The sequence below is a fragment of the Miscanthus floridulus genome, chromosome 8 (assembly GCF_019320115.1).
Source record: "Miscanthus floridulus cultivar M001 chromosome 8, ASM1932011v1, whole genome shotgun sequence".
In the NCBI taxonomy this organism is placed as follows: Eukaryota; Viridiplantae; Streptophyta; class Magnoliopsida; order Poales; family Poaceae; genus Miscanthus; species Miscanthus floridulus.
This window is the reverse complement of record NC_089587.1, coordinates 86,803,652-86,831,370: the sequence shown is the minus strand read 5'-3', so window position 1 is coordinate 86,831,370 and position 27,719 is coordinate 86,803,652. Positions and strand designations below refer to the sequence as shown.

The 27,719-nt window shown below is 45.8% G+C and overlaps 3 protein-coding genes across 6 annotated transcripts; 1 reads left to right on the top strand and 2 right to left on the bottom strand.

The window, feature by feature from the left end:
* Window positions 1-369: 369 nt before the first annotated feature.
* Window positions 370-3,443, top strand: LOC136478522 (uncharacterized). Its single transcript, XM_066476993.1, has 2 exons — window positions 370-2,709; window positions 2,982-3,443. Exons 1-2 carry the CDS (start codon window positions 370-372, stop codon window positions 3,441-3,443), a joined length of 2,802 nt encoding a protein of 933 aa, XP_066333090.1.
* Window positions 3,444-6,204: 2,761 nt separating this feature from the next.
* On the bottom strand, window positions 6,205-12,141 carry LOC136472854 (protein ROLLING AND ERECT LEAF 2-like). Of its 4 annotated transcripts, none has more exons than XM_066470563.1 (7): window positions 11,912-12,141; window positions 10,125-10,242; window positions 9,974-10,057; window positions 8,480-9,880; window positions 8,174-8,391; window positions 7,876-8,099; window positions 6,205-6,964 (listed from the first exon to the last, which is right to left on the bottom strand). In XM_066470563.1, the coding sequence occupies exons 4-7, from the start codon at window positions 9,819-9,821 to the stop codon at window positions 6,361-6,363; spliced, it is 2,388 nt and encodes a 795-aa protein (XP_066326660.1). In that variant the 5' UTR covers window positions 9,822-9,880; window positions 9,974-10,057; window positions 10,125-10,242; window positions 11,912-12,141; the 3' UTR covers window positions 6,205-6,360. The 4 variants fall into 4 exon arrangements, with proteins under 4 accessions (XP_066326660.1, XP_066326661.1, XP_066326659.1 ...); XM_066470564.1 differs by having other exon boundaries at window positions 10,125-10,237; XM_066470562.1 differs by having other exon boundaries at window positions 9,974-10,237.
* Window positions 12,142-21,059: 8,918 nt separating this feature from the next.
* Window positions 21,060-26,644, bottom strand: LOC136472853 (uncharacterized). Its single transcript, XM_066470561.1, has 5 exons — window positions 26,370-26,644; window positions 25,611-26,231; window positions 24,435-24,842; window positions 21,843-22,039; window positions 21,060-21,574 (listed from the first exon to the last, which is right to left on the bottom strand). The coding sequence occupies exons 2-5, from the start codon at window positions 26,095-26,097 to the stop codon at window positions 21,329-21,331; spliced, it is 1,338 nt and encodes a 445-aa protein (XP_066326658.1). The 5' UTR covers window positions 26,098-26,231; window positions 26,370-26,644; the 3' UTR covers window positions 21,060-21,328.
* Between the last annotated feature and the right edge of the window lie 1,075 nt (window positions 26,645-27,719).

Sequence of the window (27,719 nt, the reverse complement as noted above, 5' to 3'; positions counted from 1 at the left end):
CCAGGTCGGCTTTTAGAACTGATACAGATGATCGCATGCCCTGCCTTGCTTCCATATTGCCTTGAAAACCAGCCTGGACAATAGTAAAACTGTGGTACCCTCAAGTTCAGTTTATAAGGCGTAGTCTAACATGGCACGGGGGGAGTAGTTTGACTCTTGACTTATGCGACGGAGGAAGTAGTTAAGAGCTGGCACACGGGCAAGGACCTCCGTACTATTGAGATATTTAATTTTCATGTGTCTTTGTGCTTTCTTCTGAATCTTTGTCCCTCCCTTATCAGGATTTTTAGTCGTGACTACAAATCGGATAACCTATCGCTGTTCGGCACAACGAAGGCACTCAGATGGATTAATGTGTCTTTCGCTCGCATGTTAGGGCGGCCGCAGGAAGGGAACGAGGTGGTGCTGTTTATGGGCATGCTGATAGACCTTGTTACATGGGTGCCGGTTGTTGCACCTATGTGCATGGGCACTCTCCAGGCGGCGTTACTAATTCTTATGAGCAAGATGAAGCTACGAGGTGCTTCTCAGCTGACGAGCCAGTCCAGACGGCGTCGGCGATTGCTGTTGTGGGCTGTCGTGGTTGGCTTCCTTATTGCTTATGCTCTCTGCTTTATTGGGCCAACGAGACGTCTCATGGATCAATTCCAGGTTGCTCCATTTATTAAAGGAAAGGCAGATCACCATCGTTACAGTTTTTATGACACGACGGCATTTAATCTTGCCTCCGCGTCAGCAGAGATACTAACAATGGTGGTGGCAGTGTTGCTGCTTATTTCTAGGCCCCAAATAGTTGCCAACTTGACAAATACTCCTTGGGGCCGCTGTCTGCTGTCTCTTGCAAAAGTGATTTCAGCCTTAATCTTGGCTTTTGGTTCGTTTCTGGTCATATGGCCACCTGCACTTACAATTCGCGGTCATGTAGTGGACCCAAATAGTTTCATCATATCATTCACAACAGCAGTACTGTCACTTGGCAGCCTACAGTCTCCGCCACAAAACACAGATACTCCTAGTAGTCTGTCAGTTGGGTGCTGGATCGATGTGATCCTGCACATATTGTTCCTTTGCTATCTGACAGTAGAAGTCCCAATTCTTGTTTTAAGTGATCTTTTGGGTGCCCGCCTATTCGCATACCTGGCTGCCGGCTTATCATTCATCCTATTGGTAGCTGTGCTGCTGATTGAGAACTTCCTTATCCCAGCCGCTGTCATTCAGGTCTTGCTCTCATCTTTGCGGATCCAAAGCCTGCATTCTGATTATCCGAATGAGGACAGTCCTAGCCCAAACATGATGCCGGCAATTGAAGTCTTCTACGTGCTGGCAATATGCCAAGGTTCATTCTACATCACGGCAAGCATTCTTGGGCTCTTCTCCTTCTTCCCACGTAGAATGCTTGTCCGTCAGTTAAAACTCAGAGGTCAGCAGGGAGCAAAAGCCATTGATCTGTACTACGAGTCTGCCTACATGACATGCATGGAAATTGGCTTGTTTTCGACAAGGAAGACGGTGAGCGTCGCCCGCTTCGCCAAGGAGTCCCTAAGCTCCAAGACAAGTGAGAGGATACAGCTAGCTGGTGTTCTTATTCTTGGCAGCCTCCTACACGAAAACAAGGAAACCAAATCCAGTCAACAGCTGAGGACAAAAATCATCAGGTCCAATAAGACATTGTCCGCATTGATTTGCATGCTTGGCTGGGAAGATGTCAGACACCGTGATACCAGGCTTACTGCCGCTAGGGTCATCGCCAACATTGCTGATAGACTTACAGTTACAGAGATCCCGGGTATGCTGAAGATGGTGTCTTCGCTCCTTGATGCCGGTAATGACCTCCCAGCAGATCAAGAAGCTTCAGCACAAACAGCTTCTTGCAGTGGAGGAAATGCAGGTAGACAACATACAGATGGACAACTGGGTGGGCATAATAAGCAAGGAGGCTGCTATTGGGTACGCCGCTATTGGCAGAGGATGAAAGACAAGTGTTCTATTCTGGAGGAGCTGCCCTTGACTCATCAGGACTCACTCCCCATACTGGGCATGGCAATTCTAGAGAAGCTTGCTCATGATCCCGACAATTGTGCAGAAATTGCCAGAGCCACGTACCTCATTTCCAAGATTATAGGCCTCATAAGCTACACAACCGACGGCGAAAGTAGCAACGATGAGCAGCAGCGAGCGGTGATATGTGCATCCCTGAATTTTGTGAGGAGGCTTGCAAGCACCGGGGAAAACATAGGGGTGGAACTTCGGCAACAGCTGTACAACAACTTCTTTTTACTGAACAACCTTGAAAGTGTCTTGGAGGACAGCCGCAGTAGCCCTGAGATAATGAAACTGGTGATTGATATCTTAACCAAGCTGGCCTTGGATGAGGATGCAAGGAAAGAGATTGGGAGCTGCAAGGTGACTATTAGCAAACTCATGCATGCATTTATTGGGAAGGATGGAGCAAGCAATACTTACGATGATCAGTCCCTGCGAATGGCCGCAGGAGAAGCACTTGCAAACCTTACAATAGAGAGCCCTGCAAATTGCTTGGTTATCTTGGAGGAAACACGATATGAACTTATCAAGGATCTTAAGAACATGTTGTGTGAAGATGAGTACAGATATGTTGCGACAAGTCTACTCCAGAATATCTGTGCGCATGCCAAAGATGAACTGCGCCATCAAGATGTAGGCAATCACCTGTCATCTGCCTTCCCAATGGTGAGTCTCTCTATTGCTACTAAGATAAATAATTTTGGAATGTTCACTATTTGTATCATTAAAGTTACTGGTTTGAAATTTGAAGCATATGGTATATAGTAGAACTTATGACTGGAGTTTAGTAGGTTAAAAAAAGCTTAAAAACATGAATGCTCATATAAAAATTATAGTGTTTGCCATATAGTATTTGGTTTCGTTTTTTTCCTTTTGCCATTTAATGAATCTTGAAATAGTCATGATTGCCTAATACTGTTATCACACCACCGTTCAAGCAGGTGATGGAAAATATAATGTTTGAGGAGGGAAAACACCTGGAGGTCCTAATCGGCCTCGTATCACAAATCTGTGACATGATCCCAGAACCATCTATACATGATCAGCTACAGCTACAAACCAACCAATCAGAGCTTGTTCAGAAGCTGGTGGGCGCACTCAACTCCAACCGAAAACCAAATCCTGAATACCCTAGGATGAGAAGGGTCATAGTTGAGATGGTGATATCGATTGTGAAATTATGTCCTCGCTACGCCACTATATTGAGAGAAGGGCGAATGATGGAAGCACTGACCAAAATAGAAATGACCCCATCCAAAGTGGAGAAGTACAGGGTCTTTTATGGCAACATAGGCATTGTTCTTGAGAGTGGCCCATCTTTGACTGCTCTGGTGGCCACGGCAAAAAGGTTAATTCATTCTGCAACTCCACCGCTTAACCTTGCGACCATGCCTGATTAACCATCAGGGGTGATAATATTCATCTGTGTGGTTAATGCATGTACAGTATATTGTGGTTGTCTGGTAATGGGGTGTATGTGTGTAATTGTGTTCCAGACTTCCAGGCCTAGAGGATTGTCTAGAGAGACCATGGATTTCTTAATCTTATCTTGTACCCCTGAACACTCTTGTTAAGGCTTTGTATTATTTGACTTTTTCTCCCATTTATTTTAATAAAATTTCCAGTAGGGGTTTAAACCCCTCCTGTTTCTTCAAAAAAATATCATAAAGCTGATGCATAATAAATCCCAGAGGATAGCCGACTTTTTTATGGTGAAGCGAGAATCCATAGGCTTTTTGTTTTAGATGAACATGTATATATACTGTTTTTCATCAACTCCTTAGGTCCAGATCGGAGCAGATGAACATGTCCGGATGCTATATTGAAGATAAAGGATCGATACCAGAGGTTGTCTACCACGGGGCAAGACTACTCGAGGAAGCGCAGCTCAAGTAGTCAAGTGTATCAAGCAAGCAGTTTGAATGAAGGGCGAGCATGCGAGGAATCAACGTTGTTGTTCTTTTCTATAAAGCCAACATATAGCTAGTTGTTTTAGGTGGTTATTTCATTTCTGTTAGAAGAGTGCATGCAGAATTGCATACTCTTGGCTTCTTGTCATGTGATTAGGAAGCAGTTTTGTTCTTTGTTTTTATACCATTTCCCTGTTGAACGTTGGAGCTATCTGGTTCATCAGTTAGTTGAGACAACATCAGGCGCATGTACATGCATGGCTGTTTTTTTAAAGGTCAATCAACTGATTTCCCCATCACCATCTACCATTGCCCTGTTCGCTTGGCTGATAAGTCATGGCTAAAAGTACTATTGGCTGATTTATTGTGAGAGAAAAATATTATTCGTTGGCTGAAAAAGTAGCTTATAAATCAAGCGAACATGGCGCATATTTTTGGAAAGCTTTGTTTTTTGGATGAATAGTACTGAATTCACATATATGGAAGCTAAAACTTCCTCAAAAGATCAAAATTTTTCTTTGTTATCTACAGAGGGGGTACTATTTTAATGAAAGGTAATTTAGCTAAAAGGAATTCAATTAGTAGTTGAAAATGTAGTTTCTGTGACTGTAATAAAACAATTAAATACCCTTTTTTTCTTCTACCATGTTAAGACTATTTGGAGAACTTATCACGTAGCTGTTGGGTTTTGGTACAAGGCATAAGGCAAAAAGAATGCCATTTAATTTTTGTGGGGTTCATAACCATCATTTAGGCGATTTGGTGTACATGTAATGATATTTTTGGGAGGAAACATGTAAGTTTTTTTTGGCATTGTCTTTGTTTCAGACGGCCGTGATTTTATCCAACACACCGTCACCCGTAGCGCACCGCTCGGCCATTTAGCACGTGTTGGGTCCCATCATTTTTATCCCCTTCTTTCTTTTGTTCCCCATCCATCTCTCTCTTCCCCCCTCCCCCTCAGTCTCCCACCTCTCCCCTCTCCCCTCTCCTCTCTCCCCTCTCCCCCTCTCTTCTTTCCTAACTCTGGCGATGTTCACTTGTGACGCAGAGGCGGCGGCGCGGCACGGAGGGACGCAGGATCTACTGTGGCGCCATCTTCCCCCTTGCACTCAACGGCAATCCACCACCGCCCCCAACCCTACCAGGGACGGCGACATGTGTGGTGCGCCATCTTCTCTCTCTCTCCTCTCTCTCTCTCTCTCTCTCTCTCTCTCTCTCTCTCTCTCTCTCTCTCTTCTTTCCTAACTCCGGCGATGTTCACTTGTGATGCAGTGGCGGTGGCGACACAGCACGGAGGGCGCGCAGGATCCATTGCGGCGCCATCTTCACCCTTGCGGTCAACGGCAATCCATCATCGCCCCCAACCCTACTAGGGATGGCGCCATCTTCTCTCTCTCTCTCTCTCTCTCTCTCTCTCTCTCTCTCTCTCTCTCTCCCTCCCTCCCTCCCTCCCTCCCTTTCTTCTTCCCCAACTCAGATGGGCTTAGAAGGGGCTCGGGAGAGACAGACGGTGGGGACGGGGGGAGGACGATGTTAGGGTTCTAGCGGCGTAGGAGGTGGCCAGGCTAGGTTAAGGCGGGGGCACCCATGGCCATGGCGGCGGTGAGAGGGGGTGAGGGGGAGAAGGAGATCGCCCCAGATGTAGGGTCTCGCCGGAGGTTCGCGGCCGCGGTGGGCAGCGGCGGGGGGCGAGGACGAGGAGGGCGGGGTCGAGGGGCGGGGCTAGAAGGTGGGCGGCGCAACCAGCGATGAGGCAGCCGCTGGTGGGGGCCGGCAGGCGAGGAAGGCGGGGGTGGACATGCAAGGAGGAAGAAGCAGCGGCAACAGTTTTTGCAAGAAAAGGAAAGACGATGGTAAATGGTTTTTGGGTAGCCAAAACCGGAGCGGCCATGCGGCTGGCCTAATTTATGGCCGGTCGTAAGTTAGCTATGTTGTATGCAAACTACCTTCAGCCGATAAGGATACGAGGGGAAAGTGTTATCCGTTTGACTAGGAGAGCTTTAGAAGTCTTCGTCTTTATCCTGAATGGACGTAATAGGATGTGATTTTATTTATTTATTTTATTTTTGCATTATCTTCCCTTTAATTTGTGATCAGCCAATGAGCTGAAAACCTTATAAGAATTTGGTTGTATGTGGTCTTATGTGACTTTTTCTTTTTCTAAAAAAAACAAAAAGAGATGAATTTACAACACTGTTCGCATTCTCCTTAGGGTAATACCACAAGTGCTGAACCTATAAGCAATCACTAGCAAGAATAGATAGCCTTGTAATAGCATTCTTATCAATCACAAGACTACATATGTAACTGCATGCTTAATTTCATCTCCTACTCATCGTTATCACAAAGGTGAGCCACTCTATGTCATGGTGTCAACCAACAAAGCAAACGCCACAGCATTTTCCTAGCGTTCCAGTTGTCCCATGCCGTTCTCTTTCCCGCGCTCCGGCGCACGCGCCGCGGTGATCACAGCTGTGACAGCTGCGTCATAGCTGTCTGCAGACGCCGCCGCGAACTCCGCCATGGCGCCAGTGACCACTGCCATGCCAGCACACAGCACCCGCCCAGCCATGCCCTCCATCCCGGTAGCCACGCCCGAGCACACTGACCCGACGCCAGCGACAAAGAAGTCCAGACCGTCTATCACTCGTGCCTCAGTGGCCGCGTCAACCGCGCGCCCCCACTCCATGCACACTAGGAACGCCGGCGGCAGCGGATGGCTGGGCCGCGCCGCGCTGCTGATGCCGAGGCATCGTCGCGCCCACGCGGCTAGTGCGCGCGCATAGGCGCGCTGCGCAAACAACCAGGTCTCCAGGGCTCCTCGCCAGGCCTGGATCTCGGATTCCAATGCCAAGGCAGCCGGTGGGGGAGTTGCAGCCTCTAGTGGACCAAGGGAGATGGCAGTGGCGGCCGAGGGGTGGTGCTGGAGGAAGAGAAGTTTGGCGTCCTCGATGGTTCGCTTCTGAACTTTGTGGCGTTCAGCCATGGAGCGCCACATCCGCGATAACCTGCATAACAAAAGGTCAGTTACTCAGTTCCAGTTGTGGTTATGCAGAATTATAGTATATTTCCTTGATGTTGCTTACCAGATTTTCAGTGTAAAAGACTAAGGTTTAAGGTATTCTGTCTGCTCAGCTATTATATAGTTATGATCGGTTGATACATGAGTAAACACAGTTTGATCAGAATACAGCTCTTTTGTTGCCTCTAGTTATGTTTCATTGTGTGATTTAAGTATGTTTCATTTTGTGTAATTTAAGTATGCTAATAGCAAAAGATTCTGTTTAGACTTCTAGACCTTGTAGTGTTCTGCTACGCAAATGAAGTTGACTTTGCAATGCAAGCCTGTCAGCAATGAGTTTATGTATATTGCCCTCCTTTTGATCTTTGAATCTTATGGTCTGTTTCTGCTTTCAGTTTACACTCTCAGAAAGGGTTTTAGAGCTTCCATGCAAAAAGTCTTTGTAAAATACTAACAGTTAAATGATTATTGTTAGATACACTACCCCCAAACTACTTGATTAATTTATAATAAGCCTTAAGATTGTTCTACCATTTCCCCGTTTGGTCAATACTCAATACACAGTTGATTCAAAAAAAAATACTCAATACACAGATGAGTTATTCATTTTTGTCATTTATCTATTCTTAAAAAAACACATTCCTTCAGATCACAAGCTGTTCATCTTACATTAACTGAAAACTTAGACGACGTCAATAGTAAACTTCAACTAACAGAAGTTGGGCGCTCTTAATTGGCTGTATTTACTATTTAGTCTTTATTATGGACATTTTCCAACAATTAACATTTTATTTCTAACTTGTGTGGCTCCAAGAAAAAAATTTGAGTCATTTGCAAGTGATAATGGTACGTAGAAAATTTTCATTTGCAGAATCCCTAGGATGAACAGAACCATACCCTTGAATCAACTCCATAAGCTGAGGATGCAGTTCCTCATCCCTTAGAATTTCAATCCTTCTTGAAATTGACTGAACTGTGTGTATTGACACCTTCAGCCGAGTATGCAAGCTTCTCAATGCTGCGCAAGTCTTATCAACAGAGGAAGGTTCTTCGCCTTTCACATCTTGGTTCCTCAAATGTGTCAACCTCTTCTCATACTCGATTCTTAAACGCTCACCTGCCTGCAAGTGACCAAAACAGTTATGACTTTCCCTTGCATTTGTCTACTGGTGTAAGTTCCTGACAAAGATCATACCTTTACTTCTTTGTATAATTTCTTCTCCCATGTATAAAGTCTATCTAAGGTCGAGTGGTGACTTCCAGACATGGTACTACAAGATTCTTCAGAGTAACAGCTGCTAGTCTCATTGTCATAGAGATCATCTATTGAGCTAGAGGGAGCAAGAAGGAAACGCGAAGATGATGAACGCGATGACGCAGAGCGCAAAAGTGCAACTGGGTTCAGCATCTTCGCTGCAATATACAATTGACAAGCTATGTTCAGTAAGTGTCAAATCTGGATCTTTAAAGTAATTTCAGTATTGGATCGTAAAAGCAGTACCAGAAAGATCGTTTGAGGTTGAGTACTGAACTCTACTTGCCTCCAACATTACTGAGATTTCCCGAGCAGCGTCACATATCCCCAAGAACTGACAGTCGATATCCTTCATGGCCTCAACCAAGCTTGCTGGCCTTCGATTCAGATATACTGTGAAACCAGGAGTTTCTTCTGCATTTGCTACTCTGTTTCTCATCAGTTCTTTCTTGTGTGCCTTTATCTCAAGTTCTACTGTTTTGCGAGGTTCTGGTGCTTCAGTACACTGAATACCTTTGGATTCAAATCCCTTTGTTTCTTGCTTCATATTGGCATCAAAATTCACAGAGCAAGTGCCCTCGTTAGAAACCATACACTCATCTGAATGCTCGCATTCCTCGTCATCATCTTCCTCATCATCTTCATCTTCATCATCATCTGCATTGTCATGCTCTTCTTTTTCCTCTTTTCTGTGCATTTGTATTTGCTCTTGACACTCATCATCTTCCTCTTCAAGTTCTGGAATTCCTTCCTCCTCTCGTACCTGTTGTAACCTCGCAAGTTCATCATCAGTGACCACATTGTCATAGCTACTCCGAGGGCGGGGATATGAAAAGCTGTCCAGCGATGAGAATGGGTTCCAGAAGAAGTCCCACGGTGATGATTCCTGCTCCTGGGGTGACGGAGGTGGGTAGCTTGGCCTGTCATATGGCACGTGATAAGAATTCCTCTGTGGCTCCTGGGGTGATGTTGATGGGTAGCTTGGCCTGTCATAAGATCCATAATAAGAAGTCCTCATTGCCTCCTGGGGTGATGAAGGTGCATAGCTTGGCCTGTCATAAGACATGTAATAGGAAGAAGAATTCCTAACTGGTTCCTGGGCCGATGGAGGTGGGTAGCTTGGCCTGTTATAAGGTGGTGGGTAGTATGAAGACGATCTCACCGGTGAGTGCATTGGTAAGAACCTATCCATGCCACTGTCATTGTCCATAGGGTAATGTGACTCGACACGGACTGTTTCCACCGGCCGTGGGTGCTCCTCAACTGACACTGATGGGTTAGGTCCTGACCTCAGGTATCTTGAGACATGAATGGTTCTCTTCTCATATGAACCATAAGGCAGCCCAAGCATCTCTGGCTTCTGTTGCTTGACAGGAGAGATGAATGTATCGAAGATGAGCTCATGTTGATCATCTCCAGCAACAAACCGTTGGAGAGCCATTGAAACACGCTTCAGGGACTCGATGTAAGCAATGTGAGAAGATGCAAATCGGTTGCGCTGCTCCAGTGCCTGCTTGATGAAGTCCCTTCTGTCCCGGCACATCTTGACAGCCTCCTCATCTTCTAACCTGGAAGCAGCACATCCCATCTCTCCAAAGCCTTGTATAGTGTTCAAGGACCAGTCATGCTTGGATCATAATCTCTAAGCTTTGAACGCGAGGAGAAAAATGACAAAATGTTACAGAAAAGTTTCAGCTTCAGGAAACCAGGTATTGCTTCATCCATCACTGTGGAAATTACCTAAAACTGTAGAAAGGTCATTTGTTGCCAGCAAGAACACTGCTGCTGAAGCCAGTGAATGGGGAGATGACCTGGACCACAATCCTACAATTTGGCAAGTTTCAGAGAGTTCAGAAGAAGGGCGGGCCTGGTGCAAGCGGTAGAGTCTTACCGCCTGTGACCGGAAGGTCCCGGGTTCGAGTCACGGTCTCCTCGCATTGCACAGGCGAGGGTAAGGCTTGCCGCTGACACCCTTCCCCAAAACCCGCACAGAGCGGGAGCTCTCTGCACTGGGTACGCCCTTTCAGTGAGTTTCAGAAACAACAGTGATGATGCGGAATGATCATATACACTAAGCTTACTACATGTATCAACAATAAACTCAAGCATTCCCAAAAGTGGAATGAAAACTACAAGACATCAGAAAGACGATCCTTTGCAAATGAAATGCCCCACTGCAACATGCCCTACACTGCACTACACATTTGTTCGGTAGCAACCAAATTCTTTTTTCTCCTAAAAGAAGACTAAGGAAGCATGAAAGTGAAGAATATCATCCTTGGCCCAGCAAGAGATGAAGGGGCCCACATTCTGCTACTTGCATCACTAAACGGACTCGACAACTAAGCCGGGTGAGGACAGTGCCTTGAAAACTAGCAGTGCTAGTACAACGCCACATTTTGTTTCAGGGAGATTAGCATAAATAATGTCATCATTAATGTCTTCAAACTATAGACAGACACGAAAGGCAATAAAAAGATATCATATAGGTGAAATCAGGGATCAGCCGCTGAAGATTTTAATAGTAAAACTAGAGCACCATTGTAAGCCTCAAACACTGTACAAACAGGTGGACCTGGATGGAGTAGTCGTATTCAGTTGTGTATGCAGTTGGCAAAAGTAAAAACATAGAAACATACAAAACTGCGGTAAAGCCCAAAATTCTGGTGATGATTTATAGCTAATAATAACTTTGTCTCTTTGCGCGCGCACACACACAGAGAGAGAGAGAGGTCACGGGCTCTTGGTGGCTCAGAGAAACGAAACTGCTTCAGAGAAACGAAACTGTTAGGAATCCATTGTTCAGTTTCTCTCGGTAGCCTGAGAAGAAAAATGGAGTGGAACGAGAATCTCTACAAACTCCTGTTCGCACTGAAAATTTTGATCTTTTAACAGATCAGAGAAGGGCCAATCTATGCCAAGAGGTGAAACCATGAACTCAGCTGAAAATGGAAGGGCACACATGTCTCACACTGTGACTCCGAACGCACCACAGTTCATGCCGAAACAGGGAGAGCTAAAATCGTGGAACAAACACCGAAAACAAGGATATGTTGGTTGATTGAAAAGACTAATTCGATAAAAATCTGGAAACCACAGCACAATCCTGACGAACGCCAAAGGTACGAGGAACCAGGTGAAGGAGATGGGAGGAAAAATCAGGAGAAGACAAAAAAAAAAAAAGAACAGAAACGTCAAACACTGCTGCTGCAAGAACCGTGAACAATTCCCCTCTCACCAATTGCCACATCAAAGATGAACGGCGACAAGAAAAATGCAAAGAAAAAAAAAAGGAGAACGAAGGCCGAGTGAGCAGGAACACTGAAACAGGCAGACATCATTGTGAAGTGCGAAGGAAGGAAAGGCGACGAGGAACGGAACATAAATCAGAGGGAGGGAAGGCGTACCGAGAAGAGAAACCAGGGACGGCATAGATGTTCTTGAAGCGCTCAAAAGGATGCGCAGAATTGTAAAGATCGGGAGCGGCTAGCTCTACAAGAACGAATCCATTCCTTCCGCCTCTCACTCTCTCTCTCTCTCTCTACCCCGCTTTGGCCTTGGCCCCCACAGATTTCTCACCCCGGCCGCATCGATTGCAAACATTAATTTAACAGAACAAAAGGCACGATGCGCGCGAGCTGCGTGTATGCATTCGCATTAGAATCGGAGGTACTATACCTGAGAGAGAGTGAGGGAGACGGCCTTCTCTTTTCCGGGAGGCTGCTGCTGTGTGAACAAGAACGAGGAGTGGAAGACGAAGGAGGCCTTGTGCAGTCTGCAGAGGGGGAGAGAGAGTGTGTGGAGTGGCAGGAAACGGAAGCAGGAGAGAGACGCGCTACAACGGTCAAAAGGCTTCAAAGGAGCACAGGGGAGGAGAAATCACCGGCGATGAGAGAGAGGTGGGGAATGGGGAGGAGGAAAGGAGACTCTAGGCTAGGGGCAGTCAGATGCTATGCGAAACTCAATTCAGGCGTGGCCCTACATTTCTTTGTTAGTAGTAGCATTTTCTTCCCAATGATACCCCATTCATTTTTTTACCTATGAAAATTGGTCTCGGCAGCACTTATTTTTTGACATGGGCCCCGTTCGCTTGGAGAAATTCTGGAGGAATCTGAATGAATCTGGAGGAATTTGTGAGAGGAAAACACTGTTCCGGATGAAAAAAAGAAGCAGATCAAGCCGAGTTTAAGGGCACATGAACGGGGCCATATATCACGAGACCGCGTCACCGACACCGCCCCGCCGCGGCGCGGTAGCTTGCCATAGCTCCTCGACCGCGGCCGCAGAGCTCCGGCAAGACTCTACCGCGTCCGCGCCAATCTCCTTTTTCCTTTTCTCCGTTGTCCGGCCATGGTCGCCCGTCACCCTAACTCTGCTCGACCACCTCCTTCGCCGCCCGCTCTAGCGGCATTACCGTTGCCTTCACCTCATCGCTGCCTCTCTCATCCCATTCGCCGGGCCTACCTGCCTCTGCCGATCCCTTTCTAAGCCCGCCGGAGATGGAGAAGAAGAGAGGGAGAGCGTGGGCACGAGTCGCGCACTCACACTAGAGCGCGACCTGTCGTCAGATAGATTTTGAGTTTTTTTTCATAGAAATTGGTCTGGGCACATTTCAGGCGTGGCCCTACATTTCTTTATTAGTAGTAGCATTTCCTAATAATACTCCCCACTTAGTCATTTTCTCCATGGAAATTGGTCCCTGCAGCACATTCTTGGCAACTGATCCAGCTAACAAACTATTGGTTGTGTTAGCTAGAAAAATCAATTAATAGCTAGCAGGTAAAACCCTGTTCGTTTCTCTTATAATTCGTACTTTTCAGCTTATTTTTTAGTCGGAACAGTGTTTTCCTCTCACAACAAATCAGCCGGAACAGTGCTTCGTCTTGTTTTTTCAACGAAGCGACCCGGGCCTAAGACATTAACTGACTTGTTAGCTGGATTCCAAACTTACAGTATCATGTGTGGTAGGTAAAACATTAGTTAATTTTTTCAAAGATCAACATTAGTTAGTTTTTGGCAGATAGTAATTGTTAGCTATATGAACCAAACTGTGGCATTGCCTAAAAATTAGAAACTGTTTTTTGCATCATAATTTTATTGAGAATTTATTTTCTTTAGGTTTTTTTCTCTACCTCTCTCTCTCTCTCTCTCTCTCTCTCTCTCTCTCTCTCTCTCTCTCTCTCTCTCTGTGTGTGTGTGTGTGTGTGTGTGTGTGTGTGTGTGTGTGTGTGTGTGTGTGTGCAAAGGAGAATGTTTGTTAGATTTAGATTTAAAATCTCTTTCTTTTTGTTACTTTATGCATTACGTGTATACGACAATGTTTCTTACGCTAGATGATAAGAAGATGAGGTGTGGCCGTAACAGCCAATCTTGGACCCTTTGGAAAAAGTCAAAAAAAAGGTTCTGAAAACTTTGATATTACTATTTACCAAAACAAAATTTGTTGTATTTGTTTGGTCCATGCCACTCCAACTCACCAACGACAGAGAAATCTCTCGCTTTAGGAAGCTTCACTCCATCCTTCGCGTCCAAAACGGATGCCCTTTTTTATTCATTGTTAGCTCGATCTTTTTTTTTTTTGCACAGTTATTTTCTGAATTCGGTTTGGTCGTCAGTCCGTTATGCGTGACCTTCATGCACGCCGCTCTAGACGCTTCACACAAAGCTCATGTCCTCTGAGGGACGATTAAGTTAGTTGCACCAAGAAACGCTTTTGAAACAGCTGAGAGCGAGAGAGGAAAAAGAAACCTTTTTAAAATTTGAAACAAACCAAAACCTTTTCCTGCACCCAAAAAAAACTATTTTTATTCTGGGCAGACAGGTTTTGGATCAAGAGAAGAATGTGATCAGCAATCATATGAACCGTCACTCATCTCACCGAATCACTGTGTATGCTGCACCTTGCTGGCTGACATACAGAAGCACAAGCAATGGCCTACCCCGCACCACAACCACAAGGCCACATGGGGTTTTTTCCTTTTCAGCTGCACAGGAAGAATGCAAGCAAAAGGTCACAAAAAGGATTAGGAGAATAGATGCCCCCCTTGATCTTTTAAGGTCCTGCTCAAATTCAGATGAAGGTTCGTCAGATGCCTTGCTGCACTAAGTGGTGGCTAGGATTGACCTGAGGCAAGAGGAATAATACGTGTAGCCTTTCCTTCCGTCTACTAAATTCTTTTTTTTTTATCCTCTTTTGTTTTTGGGCAAACGTGTCTAAGGTATGTACAAAGCAGAGTCACAGGATGAGTTGATTTATAGTACACCGGTATTGTATGACTTGCTAGTACTAGGATTTTACATGTATTGGTCATATCTTAACATTGATGTGGATGGTAGTTCAAAACACTAAGAGCGGTGTAAATATTCGCCGAATGGAGAACTTCAAGTAGAAGCTAGAAAGAACCTAACTTTTTAGTATGTTTTGATTGAGTTATTATCTATTGCCTGTTGGAGGAACTCTAATTTTATGGAGGATAGTTACTTATAACCTTTCTGGTTCTTTTTTGTTAGGCCTGGCTGCCTTGTAATCTTCCTTTTTGTGTCTTGCTCTTTGTTCATAAACATTCTTTCATTTTTTTAATTGAAAAAAGAAAAAAAATAGGTAGGGGATTCCCATTCGGTAAAAAAAACTCTAATTTTAGGATGTGGTTGTTAGGGTAGTGAGTGTGTGCATTTGTACCCTGTCTTGCACAAAAAAAACGAATTGTTGAGAAATTCCAATTTTGGTGTTCTCCAATGAATGAAATCTACAAAGTCGGCATCCTTAAATATTTATCCATGTAGATAACTAACAAGTGCTGATTTGACCAGGAAATGGCAGATTATCCTTGAGTCTTTTTTTTTTGACAAGGAAGAGGACGGCGTTACAAAGCAGGTCTGAAAAGGACATCTTGTATCAGTTGTATGGACGGAGAGGGGCATGCATGGGAATTTTCAAAAAGATAAAGCACGGTTTGTTAACCTCCACCTACACCTCTCTCTCTCTCTCATATATCCGGTCTGTTCGCTGGTTGGTTTCTGAGCTGCTTTGGGCTGGTTGATGCTGGTTTGCTATGAGAGAAAAACACTGTTGGCTGACTGGTTTAGGCTGGCTAAAACCAACAAACTGATCATAAAAGCAAAAGATTCGTGCATGCTCCTCTCTCTTTTTTCTCTCTCTAGACACCTTTTGCTCAGGCCTTTATCTTGAGCTTAGCTGCTTCGTACTCTCTCATAGCACGCCTACTTGTGGCGAGAACCCTAGCCCCTGAGAAACCACCAGCTCTTTATGCCATCTTTATTTGGACAGGCAGTGATTTGTTAGGAAAAAAATAATTTATTTCCCTTCCATTTCATTGGGATCGAACCTGATTCTTCCTCTATCGAACAAACCAATCATTCAGTAAATTGTTAAGATGGCCTTTTTGCTGAAGGATCACTTGGTAGTGGCAAAAGGCAAAAACAATCATACTAAATGCACAATTGAGCACTTCCTAATGATAAAGTGTCCAAACACAATCTTATTGAACAAGAGCTTATGTTAACAAGTCAGAACTTTTGTCTGCATGCAGTTCTGGAACTGAAAATGGCAAGGAGGTTAAAAGGCAAGAATGCAGATTATTCAAGTGCACATGTTAAAACAAGACAAAAAAGATCTTTCCATAAGTCAAGGCACTAGCAGCAAGTTTTATCTATGCTTTTGCCCGTCTGGCCATCACCCCTGCAAAGAAAACAAGTGAAACCTACCACTACTCCTTCCTCATCGGATGCCTGCAGCTGTAGCTGCAAAGGGGTTGACACTCCCCAAGACATGCCAAATGACAGTCACACCAGGGCCCCTGTTTTATTAATGTCCCATCAGTCAGAACAAGACACTCGGCCTGTTTGCTTGTTGGTTTCAGTCATGACTTATCAGTCAGCTGTCGAATATCTATACCCAGGTATCCGAGCCAAAGGATTAAAAAACATCACGTCGTCCCATCTCATGGTTAAAGACGCAACTACGGCCTCGTCCAACTCCGAGGACGAGGTTTCCGCCTCATCCGACCCCCAGGGGTCGGGCCACGTCTCGTCTGACGTCGAGGACGAGGTTTCCGCCTCGTCCAACCCCCAGGGGCAAGGCCACGTCTCGTCCGACTCCGAGGACGAGGTTTCCGCCTCGTCCGACCCCCCGAGGCCGGGCCACATCTCGTCCGACTCCAAGGACGATGTTTCCGCCTCGTCCGACCACCAGGGGCCGGGACACGCCTCGTCCCGTCCCCCGTGGAGGACCCCGCCTCGTCCGACCCCCGGGGGTCGGATTCCGTCTCGTCCGGCTCCCAGGGAGAGATTTTCGCCTCGCCCAATCCTTAGGGGATCGGATCTGCTATTGGACAAAAACAGTGGTCCTAGGGTAGGGCTCGAACCGCTTCAACCACTACGGCATGGAAGCGCACGTCCGGGAGCACGTCTCGGACGTGTCCTGATGCGACTGGTGGTCGCATTGGGCAATGCTGGGAAACTCGTGTCGCCCATCGTGTCAACAGGCCGGCACTGTGCTGCCAACTCTCTGTCTGACCACCGTCCAACGTCAGTCAACCGGCGTCAATTGACTGGCACTGTACCGCTAGCCCCCTGCATGGCTTCTGTCAGGGGACCCTTTGACCATTCCGTCCATTTAGGTGGAACGGAAGACAAGAAAGTCGTGCGAGACACCCGCACGTAAGCTGCAGCGGCCAACAGGACTCCGGTACGACGCCACTGCCACCACGATCTACAGGGTCAGCGGGACCTACGCAAAGAGGAGGACGGTGCACCTCCGGAAGCCTTATTTCTCTTTCTTTTTCTCATCTTCCCTTCGGTTGTAACCCCTGTTTTCACTTGACCTGTAAAAGGGAAAGCAGGGCGTCCCACTAGGGAATCGACTCATCGCACGGCGAATCATCAAACAAACACACCATATCACACCAGCGACTTGGGAGCTACCTCCATCTTTCGTTAGTTTGTAACCCCCTACTACAAACTCAGTGCTAGTAACGCGAGCAGCTCGAAACTGGACGTAGGGACATTCGGCCCGAACCAGTATAATTCTTATGTCCTCTTAGCACACTATCCGGGTCAGACGCACAGTATACAAATTTACTAGCCGGTGCTTACTCGAAACACCGACACCAGTCAACGGTGTTTTCCTCTTATAATAAACCATCACCAGTCAAGCTTATCAGCCTAGAAACCAACCAGCGAAAAGGCCCACTGCATAAGTGAAAATAAAGTCAGAAGAAGACACGAATGATTGGCAAGCATGGTCATTTTTGTCGTAGTTTACTGCTGCCAGTAGCCCAGTATAGATCCATAGTACAGGCCTAACCTTAATCAACTGCCTAGCGCTTGGGATACAGCAAGAATCTCAGCTTGCTCTTTTCATCAGTGCCGTGTGGGGACACCACCGGGGGAGGAAAAAAAGGCAACGAGAAATGGCACTATTGTACTGTACGTATTTGAGAATGAGAACAGCTGCTGCAGGATTCAGTCTGGTCAATAGCTCATCCATTCAAGCATTGTACTCTCTCAGCCTTTGCGTGTGTAGTTTCAACTCAAAATCTCAAAAAGTACTACAGTACCTATCACATTAAATCTTGCGATATGTGCATGGACCATTAAATGTAGACAAAAAAAATTAATTACACAGTTTGGTTAAAAATTACGAGACGAACATTTTAAGCCTAATTAGTCCATGATTGAACACTAATTGCCAAATAAAAACGAAAGTGTTACAGTATCCCAAATTTCCAAATTCAACCAACTAAACACGCGCACATGAGAATACTAGTGCACTTCTTTTCAGCAACATTTATTTCTCCTTTAATTTACTGCAAACTCCGAAAGAAACCAAAAGCTGACATGAAACATTTATTTAAGGAAGAAATTGAGTAGCTTGCTCGTGAACACCCCACTCACTCACATTATAAGTATACAAATAGATCCTACAACTATACCTAGATTCTAAGATCATGTTCTCTGTGAGATCACCGGATCTATGAATCCGTAGACGACGAAGTGCGTCGGGCGAACCCGATGAGACTCCAGAAAATCGCTGCCACTGGGGCTCGATCCCTGGCCGGCAAGATCCCAGGCACCGGGCCTTGCCACCCGAGCTACGCTCGGTTCGCATGTTGCACCTGCAAGGGTTTATGATACTGGTGCATTTTCTTTGTCTGCAGAGGTGTTGCAAGAGCAGTGAAGGGAACCAGACAGTAAATGGGTGGATCTGCATGTTTCAGCTACTTGCTGTACTGATGTTGTTGCACTAGACAGCAACTGCAAGTGCCAAGTGCAAGATGGGATGTACTGTATTTGGGACACACAGCTCACTCACTAGTCACTACTAACTTCACTGGCAATTGGCAAGAGAGTCCAAGACTCATGGTACGACCGCAAGATCAAGATCCCAATGCTAGGTACTAGTACTGTACTGGTAGTAGTAGACTGGGATTTATCTACTCCGTTTCTGTTGCATGATCTGCATCTGCATCTGCATCTGCATCTGTACGCAGTGACACATTGCTGGATGCAGGGCAGCCCATGTTTGGCTGACAGTTTTTCCCATGCCTGGAGGTACGGTACATGATGATGACCTACCTAAACCACCCTCTTAAACCAAATGACCTACCTGTTTGTCTGCACTGGAATAAAACTGTTCTTTCTGCAGCTCGTAATCAAGGACTCACTCGATGCAGATTCAGATTCCTACTACTCTTCCATCCAGGCTGCATTGAACGAACCATATGCAGGATGCAGCTGTTGCCTTCACCACCTCACATGATGTGCTGCCACTGAGGCATTCAGCACTCACTCCCTCCTTGCATCCAATTCCAATGAGCCTTTTGTTTGTTTGCTTGCTTGAGTGCAAAATGGCAAAGGCTTTTGTTTGCAGTACAGAGAGACACCAGAGGCCACATCAGCATCAGTTACTCTGCACAGTTATCTGCACCTTCCCTGAAGAAAATAATGACGGGCGCAGGAAGCCTAGCGTTGCACCGAGGAGTAGGAATTCCAGTGAGAGGTCGTTGGACGTTGGCAGATGCTTATCGCCGTCAGCATCTCGTGGATCTCGAGACGTGAGAGGATGAGAAAAAAGTCTCTCGTTTCCAATCCTGCTTCCTGAAGCCTGCAGGGAAGAAGCAGTAGCCCTAGTGCTGCTCTGGTCCAGCCAGCCTATAAAACCCTGGACCTGGATACAGTGGTAGTGTACGCCAAGAGTACAAGTAAGGACTTGACACTGCCGTATGGAAATGGTATTGCCAGATTCATCATCATCGTCAGAAAGTGCTTCCTTTCGCTGTAATTCTGTTAAAGTTATCTTTTTTCCATCAAAATAACTGTTAAACACGCCGAAAAAATCCTGCTTTGCATCAGTTATACTGCATTTCTTTCTAGTGTGAATGTGGTCCATGGTGAGTGAAGTGGAATCTAGTAGAACGTAAAATCTGCACAGTGCGGTTTTATGGCATTGCAGGAAGCACAGTGAATGATCAGTTTCGCCCACACACACGCACACAAGCGCATTGATGGCTCCCCAGCATTGATGGCCGTCGCAGCAGCAGCATGCAGCAATAGTGTCCGTCTGCTGAGTGGCCAGCCTCTGGTTTTGAGGAATTACTGCTGACCAATTTGTGGTAGTGAAAAATATTATTCCGACTAAAAATTTACGATCGTTTAAGACATGCCATAGCCAAACGAACAGACTGTCCATTCGCTGCACTCATGGACTTTGGCTGATCCACGATGCCGAATTGCCAATGCAGCAAGCAGCAGCAGCACGGCACTACTGCATCGGACCGAGCTGCTCCCCACCTGTCAGAGACGCCACCTAGACAGCGAAGCTGCCTTGAGATAGTGATGGTCCCAAACCCTGACAAGAGTGGCGAGCTGGTGACTTGATGAGCCACTGCATGCATTTCGCTCATGCTCACTCGTCGCCTTCATTGAGATGCCTTTCTTTTACATGAAGAATGTGACGATAAAGAGCCTGTTTAGTTCACTTCATTTTACCAAAAATTTCAAAGATTCTCCGTCACATCAAATCTTTGAACGCATGCATGAAGCATTAAATATAAATAAAAAATAAAACTAATTACACAGTTTAGACGAAATCCACGAGACGAATCTTTTAAGCCTAATTAGACTATGATTGGACACTATTTACCAAATAACAACGAAAATGCTACAGTGTCTATTTTGCCAAAAATTTTGGAACTAAACTGGGCCAAAGTGTTCGAAATCACCTTCACCTTTCTTACAGGAGCATAAGTGAAAAAAAACCACTGGCGTTTTTACTGGTCGCAAACGCAAAAGCTTCTGGACGAGGCACTCGTAGACTGCAGAAGCTCTCAACACTGACAGACTGACTGCGTGTCGTGAAAGGAAGACTCGACTCGACGACGACATCGACATGGCAGCGGCTTCTAAGTTCTAAAGTTGCATCATGGCGTCAGTCTCAGCAGAGCCGGCCGCACGCCTGACGGGAGATCAGAAGCCCAAGTGAAGTGCCCAACGAGTGCTCTCTGCTCTGGATCGGCATGCAGGTGCAGCCGTGCCCGTGCAGATGCAGTGCAATCATCGGGGCCAAAAGGACGGGGTACAGCGTCACCAAAAAAAAAAAAGTTCAGAGATCCAGTGCAGGGAACGTCAAGCCGCTTGCAAGTTGCAGCAGCCAACGCAGCCCGACAGCTTCGTCCAAAAAAAAAGTTTTATCTATGTGAGCTGCACTGCATCCTCCTTAATCTCCTTAATGAACATCATGTCAGGACAGACCAGACATGGTTGACGCAAAGGGTTTCAGAAAAACTGCGTCCGGTGAAACGAAGCATGTTGCCCATGTTGCATTGTATAAACTCATCAGGGGATTATCAACGCGCAGCAACACATGTTTAAGGCCTACTTTAGTATGGACATTTCAACCAATTCAACCTAAAAGCATGTACATATCATCTCATAAGGTAGCCGAAGGAATGTGGTAAGAGCGTCACGCAGAGCAGCTACGCCCAGCCAGCAGCCACCCCTGATGCCGCCACCGCCATGGCATGCCGAACTAACAAGGAGGTCTCGGCATATGCCTCCAGAGGCAGGCAGGCTGTGTCAACAGGGGAAGAGGATTGGGGACCCGTCGCGGCGCAGCCAGTTCTCAGTGAGGTCCACCTTGCTCATCTTCTCCTCGCACCACAGCAGCTGCTCCTCGCTCAGCTTCCCCATCCGGAGCACCCGCGACACAACCTTGATGTCGATCAGGGCGAACAGCAGCTGGACCTCCTCCATTGTGCCTGGCCAGGTCTTGCTCTTCCACCCTTTCTTCTTCTTCAACAGCTCCTTCACCTTCGCCTCTTTCTGCAGGTTTTGAAGCAATTACCGTGATTCAAGGAAGAGTATATACAACACAAAAGTCAGCTTTGGCGTTGTTGTTACGCAGTAGAGACATTTGCAAGGTATGCAGACTCAACAACCCCACGTCACTGGAATCAAATGCTAGGAAAGATGTGTCCTACTACTAGCTGTTTAGAAGGGACCATATGGACAGTACAGAAATGAAGAATCGTGTATAAACACATTATGAAAGAGAGATTCATTATCAGTTACCCCACAGGATAAGACTTACCTTATCGAGTGAAGATTGCACTTGTTGAATCGAGCTTCCAGTGTGGCCATGAGCACTCATAAGCACACTACTCTTTCTCTTGTCCTTCTTCAGGAAAAGGCGGAAAGTTAGGATAGATTCCTCTAACAATTTGATGAGATCAGGTGCGGAAATCGCTGGTTCCATTTGATCTTCAGTGTTATCTTTCCTATCTGCGACTGAATTGAGAGAACAGAAATGATAAGCAGAATAGTATTATCAAACATTGCTGAGTATGAATCATTCAGGTATGCAATACAAACAACTGACCAAATATGTAACAGTAAAAACAGACATTAGCATGCTATGAATTTAGAAATCTAGTAGTAAAAGAAAGGAAACTTACTCATACAAAAGAGTAACTAAGCGATTAGTGACAAAATGAAACAAAGAAACAACAGTGTTTACTGTGCTACTGCACTCAATAATCATTTCCTAACTGTAGAATAAAGTACAATCTAATGCATGATTCTGTACGGGATTATAAGTACCCGGCATTAAACATGTTGCAGCAGTAACTGGAAAGAACTCATCAGTAATGTAGTCAAGCATTGTGGCAGCACAGAGACTCAACAAACCAGCTGTAGTTACTCACGAACTTCAGAAGCTATATCTGTACCAAATCTTACTGACAGTACAGGTGCTGACACAAAAAAAAATTACCAACAATTATAGTTCAGGAAATTCTTGTGCATGGCATACTTATCCATATTACATGGCAGATAAAAAGCTCTAAAACGAACGTGTACCAATTTAGTTGTAGACTTATTGACCTTAGTTGTAGGAATAATGAAACAAGCAGCTCTTAGTTCCAAACATACATGCTCAAGTTACCATCTTTCTAAAAGGGATCAAATAATGGTACAAAACTAACCACTGCCAATATTTTCCCCACTGTTAGATGAACACGAAATAGAAAAGAATCCATATTCAACACAGTACATCACTGCTCAATGTTCATTAATATTGCCAATGTACAGCAGATTGAATTGGATTGTACCGCGTGAAATATGTACAGATTATTCAGTAGCTAAACCTATTTATTGTAGTACTAGGCTAGTACAGGACATTAATTATGAAAAAACAAAGGTGTAATAATGGAAACGGGGATCCCGATCTTCCGTCAGGTAGAGGTAACTATCGTTGTGGCCCCGAAAGATCGAACCCTGCAATCTTAGCACCACAGCTCCTCTGGTTATCAACCAAGTAACGAACCAGGTTGACCTCGCCAAGAAGGCTAATCCCTGCCTGCGCAACAAAGAACACAAGCAAGAACAAGAAAGAACACAACCAAATTGCAGATGAATGATTGATCTCACGAAGTTGGGGTCTCACAAACCGATGAACGGCGAAACTGTTCTCGACAGAATAATCTAAGCAAAACCCCCAAACCCTAATGGAGTGGCGGCTGTTTATGAAGACTCTAGGGTTGTGCAAGACCCCTGGACGCGCCCCTAATGGGCCCAAACACGATACATGGTCCAACGGACCAAAAGACGGTGTCGCAGCACCCTGGTAGATTCTGGACGCTAACTTGTGACCACGATTCCCGTTGATTCCGAACAGCTTTTGATGTGAGACCACTTGGATTGGCTTCCTTATCAAATTAGTTTTCCATCCATATGTGGATCGTCGAAAACGGAGTCCGGATGCGTCCTGGGTGACCAGTTTAAGGCAGACTGGTCCTGAAGGCCGAGACAGACTCGAACTTGAGTTGTTTTGGGCCTCCACCTCGGGGACTCAAACTGAATTAGCCTCGGACTTCCTTCTTGACTTGGACACCCTTGCTGGCCTCCTACCCCTCCATACCATGCGCCAAACATGGTCATATGCATGGGTGTCATGTCCTCATCATGTAATCTGTATTACACTTAACGCGTCCAAAAGAAAATGCCCCTCGTGTATAGGCAATATCAGGACAGCTATTTTTCCTCAGCGTCATGATTCTAAACCATTTCTACAAGACTGTACAGGATTCAAAATCAATTTTTACACCATTATCAAACAGGTTGAACTTCTGGAACCATTTTTTCATGTAAAGAAACAAGATTAACATAAGTGCCAAGAAAACAGGGACCATCGACATACCTAGCGAACAGTAAGCATTCAAGAGTTACAATCCATAGTATCTCGTAATGAAATAATCCAAGACTAAGAGAAACAGTTAAGGGCGTACCCAGTGCAGAGAGCTCCCGCTCTGTGCGGGGTCTGGGGAAGGGTGTTAGTGGCAAGCCTTACCCTCGCCTGTGCAATGCGAGGAGACCGCGACTCAAACCCGGGACCTTTCGGTCACAGGTGATAAGACTCTACCGCTTGCACCAGGCCCGCGCTTCACTAAGAGAAACAGTTCTACGTAAAATTAATTGAAAAGCATTAGGCATTTGCTAAACGCTTGAAAACCTGTTGTCATTTTGATCTCGAGTGCACGGTTCACATCTTAGTTTGAATTTAAGTTAATAACATGACAACATAAGTCTATAGAACCATAACCATGACAGCTCACAGGAACACATTTTGATGGTATAGGCTACATTTATGTTAAAAAATGCAGCAATATAACCAAAAGAATCTTACCTTGAAAAGTGGGGACCTGAAGCAACTTTGACAACAAGCTCCGAGACCGTGCATATATCTCAACCCGGGTACCATGCTCAAATGGCTCATTTTCAATGAATCTCTGCAACAGGACCTGGAATTGCTGGAAGGCTTGAGCAGCAGAGCTGTAGGTTGTAGGATTATCAGGTTGTGCTGCAACGATAAGGCTCAGGTGCACATAGGTGCAATGCAGAGCCTCCCAGCTTAATGAAACATGAGCAACATATGCAGTCTCAAGTGTCTGATAAGGATCATCTTCGCTTTGCTGTTGTTGAAGTTGTTCACAATCCTCCGGGAGCTCATCTTTTCTTTTGAATGAGAGGCTGCGGAGGGTAGACGCCAATTTTGATGCTGATCTTGGAGACTTTTTGGACATGTTCAGTGACTCTACAAAGGTTTTTCCGAACCATCAGACTTGCTAAAGTATGCAGAAGGGGTTATTTAAATATTTCAAAAATCATTGGCACTCTAGCAAACAGCAGCAAAATGACAATGTCAAATCCATTAAGCAATAGTAAACACCAAAGAAAAATTATACTGCTAGAGGGGTGACTGAATCCTGAAGGTAGTCAATAACATGTGCAGAAGAGAAACATTAAACAGAAAAAAAATTGGCTGATTCAATGAGATACAAATACCACTTGAACTGCACTGGTACATGGGCACCGGAGTCAGCAAAAATTTTAGGATTCCAGTATCTGGGTAACGCTAAGCAGAAGATGACAACAGTGGTTGATTGTGTTTTTCTTGCTCTTTTGAGTGATGTGTCTGATGCTACGGTTTCATTTTAAAAGAAAGAAAACGGTTTCAGAAAGAATACTAGCGATAATTGTGAGCATACCAAATGAGGCATGCAACTACCACAGAACACTTGTATTCATTAAGCCTCTTTACAGGAGTAGGGACCATAGTTTAAAATGGTACAAGGCGCCATGTTGACCATAATCTATAACACTAGAAATAGCAACTGGACCTTGATAACTAAGAAGCATCCAAGACAAACATAGCTAATTTTAGTAGCATCAGACTAGATACAGGCATAATCACAAGCACATACAAAAGACTCATGTACACACATCACATTACAACCAACTGCATGTGAGAAGCTAAAGCCAAGCATAAAGGAGAACATTCATAATTAGCTACATCTTTTACCTGGATCCTTCATGAGCTGCGCGATCATCTTATGAAACACCAGCATCCTCTCGCAGTACTTATCATACAGCGAATCGAACCCACACAGCGGGAAGCCGTCGCCGACACCCGACTCCAGCCACTCCCTGGGGCTGCCCCCTTCCTCCTCCCCACCATCCTCCTCGAGCTCACCGCACTCCTCCTCGGGGATGAGCACCATGAAGCTGTTCTTCCTGAGCTCCTTGAGCCTCCGCTTCACCTCATTCGTGATGAAATCGTCGTCATCCTCCTCCTCCTCCTCTTCTTCAACCACCCCATTGCCCACGCCCGCACCCTCCGCCGCCGCTGCCTCGGCATTGTTCCCCTCCCCATTGTCCGGCTTCTGCTCCTCCAAACCCCGAGGGGTCACATCCCCGGCGCTGGCGTCGTCGTCGGATTCCACTCCCACTCCCCCACCCCCGGCACTCTTCTTCCCCTTCCCGAACTTCTTAATCTTGAAGAAATCCATCAGCACGGAGTTGCCCGGGGCTATGATAAACCCGGAATGCTAAGACAGACCCTCCCAAAAAGATCCCTCCTTTTTTCTTTCTTTTCGCCGATCCCTGATCCCAAAGTCGGCCGAGCAACTTTGGTTTCCTTTTCCTGCAAACAGCACAGGAATCAGGGAGCAGACGGATAAAAGACAGGGAGGCGGCCGGAGGTGACTCCCCTGAAATGAACATCTAAAAGAAACCCTAAGAAATCGCGGACTCGCGCCGTGCTCGGCGGCCGAAATAATACCTCAGGAGAAGCCGACTACCCAGACGCCCGCCGCAGCTCGAATGCGGGATCAATCCCGGAGTGGTCGGCGCGGCGCTGCGCTGCTGGCTTCGTCGTCGCCTGGAGACAGGGGGTTTTAGAACGGTCGGAGTCGGGTTCCGCTCCTGGGGGCTCGCCGACTCTGGCCCGTTCGCCTCGTCGGTGTGGCCGTGTGGAAGCTGGATGCTGGAACTGGAATCCAATCTTCTCAAATCTCAACCGCGGGCTCGAGGGTTTAAGCGGGGAGCGACTGCCGCTTTGGGCTGTGGTTAGCGGCGGTGACTGTGATTAGCGGGTGGTCAAAGATGGAAGGGAGTGTGAGAGTGCATCGGAGACCGCGCGGAGAGTACGACGCCTGTCGCGGTCACTGGTCGCGCCACAGTGGGGCACGCTGCATGGGTGGCTCTGGGCTCTGGCTCGGGTATCCCAGCAGGGAAATTGGGCCGCATCGGAGGTAACGAAGCCCAGATAGACAAACAGAAGGGGCCAATGGAGGCTCGGTAAGCATCGGATGCCCCGCGGGCCGCGGCGACAACCGACAAGATTTCAGTTTTTTTATATGACGACGAAGGTTCAGTACTTCAGTAGAGCACGTGACACACGTCCATCACGGCACGTACTGGTAAACAAGTTCCAATTTTCTTACGCTAGTACTCTCTTTATCCCAAAAATTGCAATTCTCACTTTCCAATATGTTAAATAAATTTAAACTTGATCAAATTTATAACTATTTATTTATGATACCAAATAAGTATCACTAGATTAACTATAAAATATATTTTTACAGTAAACCATTTTAGAAATATAAAAATTGATAATATTTTTCTATAAACTTAGTCAAACTTTAAAAATAACTTGTATCAAATCTACAATTACATTCTTTTAGGACAGAGGGGGTATATGCTTGAGGGTGGGATGACTGTAAACCAAAACCAAAAGCCGGGTAAGTAGAGTTGTATCGTAGTTGCACAAGATCAAGACCTCGCAGGAGCCGATTGTGAGCCTTTGGCAACCAGCTTTTGCCCACCTGGTTAGGGACATGTATATATTTGAACTAGAAGGTTGGAATGGCTACTAAACTCTTTTGGGCATAATGAACACTTGAAATACCCTTTGAGTTTGGTTTACTTACCACATCCCAAAAACATAAGGACTTTGTGGGGATACAGTGGGTGCAGCCTGCAGCCCCTAGAAATTAAATCAATATCGAGTATCTTAGGGAATGTCCCACTACAAGAATTATGTGGTTCTATGACATGGGCTAACATTTAGTCCTTAGATTTGGGGTGCCAAATAGCCAAATAGGACGGCTATACATGAGCTAATTATGAG